General features: G+C 36.3%; 1 protein-coding gene across 9 annotated transcripts in view; it reads right to left on the reverse strand.

Moving 5' to 3' along the window:
• Window positions 1–12,997, reverse strand: part of NR2C1 (nuclear receptor subfamily 2 group C member 1) — a 59,843-nt gene that overhangs the window by 20,278 nt on the left and 26,568 nt on the right. For 7 of the 9 annotated variants that reach the window (XM_027774343.1, XM_006154862.3, XM_014590261.2 and 4 more), the window contains 3 exons: window positions 10,886–11,073; window positions 9,442–9,607; window positions 2,560–2,681 (listed from right to left, as the gene is read on the reverse strand). In XM_027774343.1, the coding sequence (XP_027630144.1) occupies window positions 2,560–2,681; window positions 9,442–9,607; window positions 10,886–11,073 (476 nt within the window). The remainder of the gene's footprint in view (window positions 1–2,559; window positions 2,682–9,441; window positions 9,608–10,885; window positions 11,074–12,997) is intronic. The other 2 variants (XM_006154864.3, XM_027774345.1) reach the window with 2 other exon arrangements.

Raw genomic sequence — 12,997 nt, forward strand, 5'->3', positions numbered from 1 at the left:
CGTGCCCAAGATCCCGAGAGGAGAATGGAGGAGAAGGGATTGCAGCGTGGCCATCCCCCCTGGGGGGCGATTTCTCGCTTTCTATCTCTCTGTCTCTCTCTGTCTGTCTGGCGAGCGCACATGCCCTATAGCAAAAACCTCTTAAAAAATTAACAAATTGCTAATATAAAAATTTACATTGTATTTTAATTTTTTTCTAAAAAAAAAAGAACTGGAAAACTTCTAAAACTTAAATATCATTTTAGAGAAAGTACTAACAATTGTTTAAAAGTTAATCAATCTGGGACCAGCAGATGTTGTAATGGTTACATCACTGGACTCCCATGTAGTTGATGGTAGTTCAAGTCCCAGACCCAGTGGCTTAAAATTCATGCCAGGAGCTCATGCGTGCTTGCCTGCCCAAAATCCCAAGAAGAGAACAGAGAAAGGACTGCTGTGTGGCCCTCCCCCCAGGAGTGATTTCTCGCTTTCTGTCTCTCTGGCAAGTGCACAAGCCCTATAGCAAAAATCCCTCTTAAAAATAAAAAAAAGTTAATCCAAATCAGACTTTTTTTTTTTTTGAAGAGGTTTTTGCCTTAGGGCACATGTACTCACCTGAGAAAGAGACACATAGTGAGAAAGTGAGAAATCCCCCCCGAGAGGCGTGGACATGCAATCCCTTCTCCTCCATTCTCCTTCCAGGATTTTGGGCATGCATGCACACATACTTGGTGTAATTTTTAAGTGACTAGGTCCGGGACTAGAACCACAGTCAGCTATGTGGGAGTCCAATGATGTAAATACTACACCATCTGCTGGTCCCCTAAATCAGGCTTTTAGTATAAGTAACTGTTATGTAAATATGTGACTGAATGCATGGTGTTATCTAAAACTGAATAATAAACCAAATTATACTATTAAATATGACTTTATTCAGTTAACTATATTTCTTTAACATTCAGAATTCAGATATTTTTTAGTTATATTCTGAATATAAATATTCTCTAAGTGGGCCAGCAAGTGGTGTGGTGGTTAAGGTAGGACTCGCACATGGCTGACACAGTTTGAGACCTGCATCTGGTGGCTTGTTTCTCACTTTCACTCTCTCTCTCTCTAGTGAAATTTAAAAAAATAATAATAACAACAATAACATAAAAAGGTAAACTGTTCTTATTTTTTAGAAGAATTTTAAAAACTTTATTACTATTTCTTTTAATTTCCTATAGGGCTCAGACGCTCACCAGCGAGAAAGAGAAAGAGGGAAAGTGAGAAAGCAAGCCACCAGGTCTGGGATTTGAACCACTGTCGGCCATGTGGGAGTCCAACACCTTAACCATCATGCCACCTGGCTAGCCCCAAACTTTATTATTATTTTCCAGTTTGATCAGAGACAGAGAGAGGGAAAGTGGGAAAGCAAGCCACCAGGTCCAGGACTTGAACCATGGTTGGCCAAGTGAGAATCCAGCGCCTTTAACCACCACACCACCTGCTGGCCCCAGTAATTCTTAAAAATAATACTCTCTAAGGATAAGGAATGGGCAGTTATTATTTCCACGATGTGAATTGTTAACTAGTGAGTAGGGGCCTCTGAATAGGATAAAAACTTTCTGACTGTGGGCTTAACTTTTTATAGTGTGTTGCCTTTTCATACCAGTTACTTTTTTTTTTTTTTTTGGAGAGGTTTTTGCTATAAGGTGTGTGCGCTCGCCAGAAAGAGAGAAAGAGAGAGAGAGACAGAAAGTAAGAAATTTCTCCCCAGGGGGGATGGCCATGCCCCAATCCCTTCTTCTTCACTCTCCTCTTGAGATCTTGGGCACACACACACCTGAGCCTGGCATGAGTTTAAGCCACTGAGTGCGGAACTCAACTGCGGTCTATTATGTGGAAGTCCAGTGACATAGCCATTTTGCCATCTGCTGGTCACACATACCAGTTACTTTTAGTCAATATAAAAACATCTGGAAAACTCTGGCTAAAGTTTGGTTTATTACAGTGGTCTTCTAGTAGACCGCGTTCCATTGCATCTGATTACTTCAGAACAGAATATAGATGTACTTATCGGTGGTAAGAACAAACCTCTGTCATTGTAGTAGGACTTCTGGGGTTTATTATTTTTTTTCCTTTCCTTTTTTTCCCCCCTTAAAGCTACATGATGAGAAAACAATTCTCTATTTTTCACTGTAAGTAAATTTTAGCTCCTTAGTGACATGTCTGGGATGAACCCTAGAACAGTGTAGGTAACAGGGAAGCCACCACCTAGAACTTTCCATAGCCTCCATCTTTGAGCTTCAAAGATAGCCAACTATAATGCTAGCCATGATCTATCAACTGCACTTATATTCCACCCTAATTTTAACTTGGTCAAACTATAAAACATAGATGGATAGTCTTCCACATAAATAGAAGTATACTATTGATAGTTAGCTGCCATAACTTGTCATATAAATGACACAACTTAAAAGTTATAATGTTATACCATTTTCTTCCTTTAACTTAAATCCTCCTATAGTAAAAGTTCTTGCTTAATGTGCATTTGTGCTACAATATCACACTTACATGTAAGGACTTCAAAACACTCACCCTAGAGCCTGGAAAGAAGGAATCGAAAGTGCCCAGTGCATTGATAAGAACAGCAGTCTGGAGGCAGACTCCCCAATGTAGTGCACATTCAGGTACTCAGGCATAGGAGAAGGCATGGTGAGCTAGTATGAACAGGGATTTAGGCAGATTATCTTATGACTCATATTTCTAAGTTATCATTTCTTTGAAAAGATGAATGTAAACATACCACATCAAATACGAGTCTAATTATTCATTAAAAAAGACTAATCTTGAAGTAATCCAAGTCACTGAATTTTATAGTAAGCAATAGGGCACAGAATAAATGAATGGACTATAGTTTCTAACAAAGCAATAGTCAGACAAACGGAATCTTAATAAATATCAACCATGGTATAATCTGGTTGTGTCTATAAAAGGTACTTCTCATCTAGCAACACATTTTGTCCTTCTTTCCTTCTGTGTCTCTCTTTTCCCTGTATACAAAAAATTCAGTTTAAGGACTAATTCCGTGTGCTAAATGTTTCTTTTACTTAGGTGTGAGGTTAAAAAAATTAAAAGGATTACAGGACCAGGAGTAGGAAGTGCAGCAGGCCTGCAGGTGCCAAGTGGAAGGAACATATTCCCAGATAAAGGGCACAGCTGTGAGTTGAATTCAGCACCATGAAAACATATGGCATCTGGGCTCAGTACTGCAAGTTCTTTCAAGGAGCAGGTTCTGTGTAAACTTCTCTATTTAAAAAGACTGGTACTCGGGACCAGCAGGTAGTGTGGTGGTTAGGAAACTGGACACTCCCACATGGCCAAATGCAGTTTGAGTCCTAGTCCTGGTGGCTTGCTTTCTCACTTTCCCTCTCTCTTTTTCTCTCTGTGTGTCTCTCTGATCAAATTAAATAAGAAATAAATAAAATAATTCTTTAAAAAAAGAGAAAACATAAAAAGATTGGTACTGAAAAAAAAAAAGTACTTTTAAAAATATTCTACAGGGGTCAGTCTGAGGTGTAATGGTTAAGGGAGCTGATCCTATGTGGGCAACCATGGTTTGAATCCCAGCCCCACTGGCTTAAAAAACACGTTTGCTCCAAAATCCTGGTGGAATGAAGAAACAGAAGAAAAAGGACTGTGGTGTGACCCCACTAGGTGCTCTCTCTTTCTGTATCTCTGGTGAGTGCATGTACCGAATGACAATAAGAAAAAGGAAAAAAAAAAAAAAAAAAAAAACTGCAGGTAAAACAAAATATATCTGTATGGGATTGGCAGGGGGAGTGGTGGTCAGAGGCACTGGACTCCCAGATGGCCTACGTCAGTCTGAGTCCCAGAACGGTGGCTTACTTTCTCGCTTTCTCTCTCTCTCTCTCTCTCTGGTCAAATTCAAAATAATAATAAATAAAGTTAAAATAGTTCTTAAAAAATATATACATATATATATATTTATATATACGTATGTATGTATGTATGTGTCTGTGGACCTAGCACTTGCAGGCTGTCAGTCTATATTGATGGACTCAGGTGGTTATTTAAAATGCTTGACCACTGTTGAAAATAAATAACTTACTTCTGAAAGTAGTTTTAAAAATACTGTTAAAGAGGGACCAGCAGACGACGTAGCAGTTACGTGACTGGACTCCAACATAGGAAACTGTAGATTGAGTCCAGATTGAGTCCTGGATTCAGTGCCTTGGAAATCACGCTGGGTGTGTGTGTGGGTGTGCCCAACGTCTTAGAAGGAGAAGGGATTGTGGCATGGGCATTTCCTCTGGCAGGTGATTTCTCACTTTCTCTCTCACGGTGTCTATCTGTCTGTCTCTCTCCATGGCAAAAGCATGCATACTAAGGCAAGAACCTCTTTAAAAAAAAAAAAAAAAGAAAGAAAAACTATCACCAATAAACAAAATGTAATTTCACCCCCAGAAAACATTTGTTTCAGCATTAAAATTACTGAAGTGATCAATAGTATCAAGCATAGTTAAGAATCTAGGGAAACAGCGCTCATAGACTGCTGAGGACAGGTAAACAGGAGGGCAATTTGGCTATTATCTACTGAAATTTTGAAAGTATGTATGTCCTGAGTCCCCAGAATTCCAGTTATAACTATATTCAAGAAAAATATACACACAACAGAAAAGCACATGTAAGGACGTCCATTGTTGCTCTGCTTAATGGTAAAACTAAACGCTGGCAACGACCTACACTTCCATCACTCAGGAAGAAAACAGTCCATACTATGGAATATCTTGTAGACATTAAAATGAATAAGATAAAGTGATAAGTAATGGCATTTAAAAAATTCAGTCATCTAAGTGAAAAGACCTACAACTATATTATCTAATTTATGTCAAAAAGTTTGCACTCATGTGTATAGGCACATAAAAGGGCAAAAGGAAACACACGGTTAATAGTGGCTACTTGGGGGTAGGGTAGGCAGATGTGTCCACATGAATTTTTCTGGGGAATGAATATACAATTTTCATCAGGTTCTCAAAGATGTCTATGATGCCAAACAGATAAAAAAAAAATTCATGAAAATAATATAAAAGTTACCTAGAAATGTTAGATAACAATGTAGATACATAAATGCCTTTGTTCAATATTAGCCATAGTGTACCTACTTATAAATGGTATCAAGTAACAAAACAACAGGGAATTAACAGCTAAAAGCTTATGTATGGGAAAAATAATTTTCAATGTTTAATATGTTTGAGAAATGAGCCTACCCATGGTATGGTGGTTAGGGAAGCTGAATCTCACATGGCTAACTGTGCAGTTGAGTCCTCAACCTTGCAGACAGAAAAACCAAACCGAGTGTGTGCATATGTGTGCCTAAAATACTGAAAGGAGAAATGGAGAAATAATTAAATTAAATTACAACACAGTTACTTAAGACAATTCTTAAAAGAATTGTAGGCAAGCAAGTATTAAACACCCCAGATAAATTAGGATGCAAAGATCTCAGTAATCACATGTTTTTAAAAACTGAGAACTATCATACCTATTCAGAATTGTCCAAGGTAAGGAGAAAAACCCTAAAAAATTATGAAAATTACCAAAAATTGGTAGTTTTTACTACCCAAAATGGGGGGAGCAGTGAGATGTAAAATAACAGGATATTCTTTGCTAGATAGTTTAAAACTGCTTTTGAACAAGTAAAATACTTGTAATATGTAAAAATGGAATATAATGGCTTTTCTTTGCATAACAGTAATAACTCCTTGAAAACTTGCTACTACTTTATTCATAAACCGAGAGATGATGATGTAACTTATCTATTTGATATAAGTCATACATCTCTAGTCTTAGGAATCAGAAAGCTAATACTGGCTGAAGAAACAATATTCCACTCAGTAAGTCTTTTAGATTGAAAAAAGAGAGTCTTTCCTCTATAAAAGGAAAGCTAAATTCCTAATTACGAAGATGTTACAGCTTTTCCAAAATGCCTGTGCATCTTTAGGTTTATAAACTGAATTACACACACTACAGAAGTAAAAAATTTTATTTTTTAATAATTATTTTATTTTTTATTATTATTAAAATTTGAGTAGAGAGAGAGACAGGGAAAGTGAGAAACCAAGCTGCCAGGTCTAGGACTCAAACCAAGGTCACCATGTGGGAGAGTCCAGTTCTCCAACCACCATACCACCTGCTGACCCCAAAATTTAAGATACTACATTTACTTTTTAGAGTGTTGATATGAACTAAATTTGACCAACTTGTTTTGGAAATGACTTGCCTTTGCAAATACCTTCCTAGCATAGTTTCTGTATTAAATTATTAAATTCTGATAGTAGCCTGCATGCTATTACTTTAAAAAAATAATCTGACTTGAGTTAGAAGATCTGAATTTTACTTCTAGCTTCCCATTACTTATATGACCCTAGCTTACACATTCACTCAGTAATCATTTATTGGGTCATTAGGAAAGTCACAATGCATTTTTGCATAAGAAAACAGAAAAACATGTCATGACTTTCCCAATGACCTAATACTTAAGAGTTCACTATGAGCTGCTAAGTGCTATTGTATCAGTAGAAAACTAAAAGGAGAACCGAATGAGTTATAAAAAGGGCCAGAAAAGGAAATGGCAAATGTGAGAAATGATGGGCAGTTGGATCAGAATGCCAAGCTCATGCTATGGAGACTAACTAAATACCACATGGGCAATGCAAAGCTACTGAAGGCTTTTAAGTAGCAGAGTGACTTAGATGGATTTTTAACAAATACTACACTGATATCAGTGTGTAGGACAAGATGGAGAAGAGACACTGGAAGGAAAGATATTTACCACAGTAGTTTAAGTAAGAAATTTTTTTAAAGTTCTGAAATGTGATGATGGAAATGAAGAGGGAGGGATAAATTCAATAGAATGATTCAATTTCAGTTACGGAACAGAGGGGAGTGAGGCAAGGGAAGAATGACTGTAACTCTCAAATTGTAACATGGGTGACAAAAAAGGACTGTAATTCTAATACAGACATACTAAACATAAAAGAAGGGCACTCTGCAAAATCACCTCTCTCCCTCATGTACTTGTCTCTAAAATGCAAATACTATCTACCTTGATTATTCATATAAAGAACTGGTAAGAATCATGTAAGATAAGGTATGCAAAATCATACCAAAAACTCTAGTTTAGTAAAAAACATGAAATGTAACTATTGTCTTATGTTTTTCAGAGCCAAATTTCATATTTCATTATTAGACTATTTCTCTACCAACTAGACTGCTTTGAACAAGACACTGAAAATCTCTAAGTCTCTTTCTTCATCTACAAAATGAGAATAAAATTACTAACTTAGAATGTGGTGAGGCTCGAATGAAAAATATATGGTTCAAACCACATTGTATGTGAAAATACAACAGAGGAACAAAACACTATTTAGCCTAGCAATTATGAGAGGACTGAGTTACTTGATTATGGATGTCAAGTTTTGAAACTCATGACCACAAACCTCAATGAAAAAACTAACCATGAAGTTACCACGGGCTAAGAAGTGGGCGGGAAAATCACTGAGAAGTAAAACTGTGATTTTTAAGACTATAACCAAGAGTAAGAGAAGGAAAGAACTCTTTTTTTCAGGAGAGTAAGAACCTTTGTAGTGCTGATTCTGAGGATGCCCAGAGTACAGGAGGTCAAAGATGGAATGGAGAAAAACGACTCAAGAAAGTAAAAAAAAAAAATAGTTTAATTTGCTAATCCATCTGTCCAAACATTTCAAAAATCTAAAAATTTGAGGACCAACGTCGGCAATAAAAAAGGTGAATGGATTCTACTTCTAAAAAAGTACCCTATGCTTCTTCCATGCATGAACTGTTTGTCTCAATTCATCCTCCCATTTAAATTCAAAGGGAGAAAACAAAACTAAAAAAAGCATGAATGTCTTTTATGTAAACTAAGATAAACAGTGGAGAAAGCCAGTTTTGCCTTGTTCTACCTCTGTCTACAGGTCCTATAATTTTTAGGAATGGCATTGATATTCCCATTATCTTTTCTTATAGTACACATAAAAAGTTTCCCTGTATAGTGCAGATAAAACATTTCTAATTTCTTCCATGTAAGTTATCCTAAAAATTTTTTCACGAAAACTAGTTTCACTGATAATTTTTATTTACTATGCCAAATGATAATAATTCTTATTTAATTCACTGAGTTTTCTCTGTGGCTATTTCTACCAAGTCAAATCTCTATTATTGTTTTTTTTAAAGTTTTTGCCATAAGGCATATGCTTGCTGGAGAGAGACACTGAGAGAAAGTAAGAAGTTGCCTTCCCGGGGGATAGCCACACTGCAATTCCCTCTCCTCCATTTTCTTCTAGAGATTCTGGGCACATGCATGCCCACATGCCCAGAGTGATTTTCAAGCCACTGGGTCCAGGACTCAAACTGCAGTCAGTAAGGTGGGAGTCCAGTGCTTTAACCACACCATCTGCTGGCCCCCCACGTCAAATCTTATAAACAGTATCATGAGCAGTTCTGGCCACTATGATGTTCATTTGGGTCTCACTATTTCTACTAGTTAGTTATACACACTCTATTTGTTAACTGTACCTATTTCCCTAAGGAATTCATGGAAATGTATATAGTAAAAATTATGAGCAATCATCTCAAGCACTCCAGAACTACTACATATTGCTAAGTGAACACTCCTATGTACATTCAGTCACTCTGCACATATCTTGCTAATAGTATCCACAACTGGCAAAGATATAGAGTGCTTAAAATGGAGGGGTCAAAGAAGTAGAGCAGAGTTTTAATAGTCAGCATATATAAAGCTCTGGTCCAGACATTACTTGATTGACACATCAAATACTAGAAAGTCATTTTCCAGTCTTCTACATGTATTTAGGGGGACAAAAATTAGAGCTACAAATGTAACTCTTCCAATCTACTTTAAAAAGTACAGAAAGTTAAAAACCCAAAAGTAAAATGCATTAAAAAACTTATTCTATCTTATAATAATACTGTCAACTAGCTATTTAGGTGACCCATAGCAAACAGTAATTACAGTTACTTCGTTAGGATTCAAGTATCTGGGTCTTAGGTAATGATTCACACTCAAGTAGCAGTAGCTAGACACTGAATTACAAAAGTAGTCCATTTAACACATCATAAACGCCAGTACTTAAAGTTAAATAAAAACATCTGGGACTATATTTAAATAGTTCTAAAGGCTAACTTGAATAGACTTAAAACCCATTAATCACTGTCATAATGAACTTACAAATAGACTGTTTTGCCCAGTCATTATTTTATATAGTGAGTAGAATTACATTTTAGCTGCTGTTTTGAAGTTGTTATCAGGGATATTTCTGACTTTAAAAACATAACAAATATACTTTGATTTTTGGAACAAAGATCAAAATCAAACGATCATATAACACACAAGTTTTAAAAAGTATATAGAAATACCCTGAAAGCTACATGTGAATCGCTGAGAAGTGGCCCCTCTTTTTCGATGTAATTTATGTTCGAATCTCCAGCAATTAGCTGTACGTTTCCTTCCATGCCCTCTACTGAGTTCTGACAGGCTGTGCTTTCTCCAGGATTCAATGCTTTTGCAAGAGTGTCAAATGCCCTATAAGGAGACATCAGAAGCTATGAGCTTGGGCAATCTCCACAATAAAATGAAAATTCTATACCAAATTCTGGAATTAAGATTTAAGCCTAAAAAACTGTTTAGGAAACAAAACGTTGGTGTATCAGTGAGCCCTATAGTTTGGTGCCATTTCTGACTCTCTCCAAATGCAACAAATTAAACTTAATATGGACAGCATGAAATACTATATTGTCAAGATAATGTATAACCAAGGAATTAAAGTCTTTTAAAAGTCTTGTACAATTGAGGGAGGAGAAATCCTCATAACTTTGGTATGCGCTTTTATAAGCTATGCACTGATATATAGGGTATCAGCTCAGTCATTTTACATATGAAGTTACTGAGAAACCAGAGTAAAAACATGCTTTTATTATACTATTAACAATACGGACTCTTAATTTATTTAAACATTCAGATAATATTTGTAAACTTATGGTTACCTAGTTAAATCTAAAATGTTAGAATTTGAGATCACAATGATAATGAACTAATGTTAACAAGTAATTATTCAAAACAGCTCCTTATATTTTTCAAAAATACACCTTCTAGAGTTCCTTAAAATTTCATGTTAACAGAGTACTTTTTGTGACTTTTAAATGTACCTTTATTTAGCATTTTAGATGATAAACAAAAGTGTGGAAAAAGTCTGAAGAAATCTGGTTTCTATATCCTAAGTATCAATATCAACAGAATGAAAAAGCAGAATTCTGACACTACTATCAAGTATCAATTAAAACTAAAGTCCATTCAACTCTTTTACAACTATTACTATCACTAGAAATTGGGGTTGAGGTGATCAACATGTTTGTCCAGCAAGAAAAATGTCTTATTATATGCAAAGCATATAAAATTGGCAACTCCAATATCTGAAATGTCTGATCCAAATTATCACCTTTAAAGAGAAAAAAATTCCCTCAATTTTACAATATGCACTGATTGCTCTTGGAAATGTGGCATTATCTGTTGAAGATAATTTTATACTATAATCAACTGGACTAGGGAGAAATGTACACATGTTGGAATATTCACTTTGTAAGCTAAATAATGTGACTGAAAGTGTAAAAGAACAAGAAAAAAAAATCGTATCCTGTCAGACATCTTAAACTAAATGCCATTTCTCAGTTAGAACTTACAGTGCCTTAACTCTTCCAAGTCTGTTAATTTCCTGAAACTTTTGTAAAATTATTTAACATGAAAATATTTCAAGAAATACTAAGACACATAAACAAAAGGACATTTAAGGTCAACAGACCTTACCTTGAAACATCACCATTGGTCTGCGCTTCTTGTTGAAATTCACACAAAGAGGTATCACTGTTGCTTAAGCTTTCCATCACTGACAGCTCATTACTATTCTGAGAAAGATCTTTAGTAGTTTTTCCAAGGTTTGCTAATGATGTAACCACACTGGCCAGTGTACTTAAATTTCCCTGACATGATTCAGCCTTTTAAAAAAAGGAAAGGGGGAGTGGTAATTAAAATTCTGCAAATTAGTATCAGTATATATTAAAATCTGAAATATCCAATTTTAGATTATCAAATGCCAAAATAAAACTATACTAAGATAAATATAAACAGTAAAATCAAAAGAGTTGTGAGCTTTCAGACACTTCTTGAGGAAAAGTATGCTTAAAAAACATCAGGTACTTTTCTTAAATATTTAAGACAGTTACTTTAAACCAAAAACTGACCCAGGTGCTGTGGTACAGTGGTACTTACAAGTGCCCTATGAGGCTGGAAGGCATATGGCTTCCCAGTCGCCTGGAAACATAATGGGTGTGTGTGAGTACCTAAGAGCCTGTGCAGCTCAAAGCCTAGGAAAAGGAGACAGTGGCATGAGACCTGATAAAGGTGTTTTTCCTTCACATGTCTGTGTGTGTGTATCTATAACCTCTACTATTAAAAAAAAGGGAAAAAAAGAAAAAAGATGGGACAAACAGATGGTGTAGAAATTTTGTCGTTAGACTCCCATATGGCTGACTGAGGTTTGAGTCCAGAGGCAGTGGTTTAAACTCACACCAGCACATAGGCGTGCATGCCCAAAGACCCAAGAGGAGGGTGGAGGAGAAGGGATTGTGGCATGGTCCTCCTCTCTGGGGGTGATTTCTCACTTTCTGTCTCTCTGTCTGTTTCTGTTTCTCTGGCAAGCACACGCACCCTATAGCAAAAATCTCTCTCTAAAAATTTTAAAGAAAAAAAAGACAAAAGAAAACACAGGGCTGGTCCTATAGCACAGCAATTAAGCACTGTGCATGGATTCCACATGGCCAACCATGGTTTGAATCGTGGCCCTAGCAGCTTGAAAATTGTGCTTGGTGGGGCCAGCAGGTGGTAAAGAGATTAAGCTGCTATACTCCCATATGGCTCACCACACACAGTTCAAGCCTCAGACCCGGTGACTTGAAACTCATGCTATGTTCGTTCATTGTATGCTCATTCATGCCCAAAATGCAGAGAAGAAAATGACTGCAGAGTGGCCATTCCCTGAGAGGGTGATTTCTTTCCGTCTCTGCCTCTCCAGTGAGCAAACATGCCCAGTAGAAAAATCTCTCTCAAAAAAACAAAGCAAATAAACAAACAAAAACCATGCTGGGTGTGTGTGTATGCGTGCCCCAACTCCTGACAGCATAGAGAAATGGAAGAAGGATCGCTGTGTGACCATGACCTTCTTTCTCTAGCAACTGCATGTACTCTCTGGTAATTAAAAAAAACACAAGAACACACAGAAAAAAAACACAAGAACAAAAATAGCACTTGATGGCTAAACCATCTGTGCCACACCTGCTTCTTCTATAAAGCAACATTAAATTAAGATAATTTTTCAAGTTTTTTAGTATTAAAATTCAGATATTATTATAATTTCTCAAACTTAATGCAAACTATAAATCTGTACATAATGTAAAGAATACTAGTGAAAAGGGGAAAAAGACAAATGTATTATTAAACAGATTTCCTAGAATGCCAACTTTTATCAGACACCACATTAAATACATTAATTATCAGGCACTATGTAAAACAAAACAAAAAAAACCTAGCAGTTGCCCATTTTTCTCTTATTGGAAATTCAAAAATCTCTTTATCTAGTTAAGATACTGATCTTATGTTATATACTGCACACTTTCTCCTCATGTGCCTTTGTTATTTTATTTATTTAAATTTTTTGTAGGGACTGTATGTGATTGCCAGAGAGGGAGAAGAGGGAGAGGAAGAAAGTACCACCTCCCACCCACCTTACCCCCATAGGAAATATTCCTGCCCTTGTCCTTCCTCCTCCATTTCACCATCCTATTGGGATTTTGGGCACATACATCTGGTATGTTTCTCAAGCTATCAGGTTCAGGACCCAAACCATGAGGTTGACTATGTGGG

Source organism: Tupaia chinensis, unplaced genomic scaffold (assembly GCF_000334495.1).
Source record: "Tupaia chinensis unplaced genomic scaffold, TupChi_1.0 Scaffold000423_1, whole genome shotgun sequence".
Classification (NCBI taxonomy): Eukaryota; Metazoa; Chordata; class Mammalia; order Scandentia; family Tupaiidae; genus Tupaia; species Tupaia belangeri.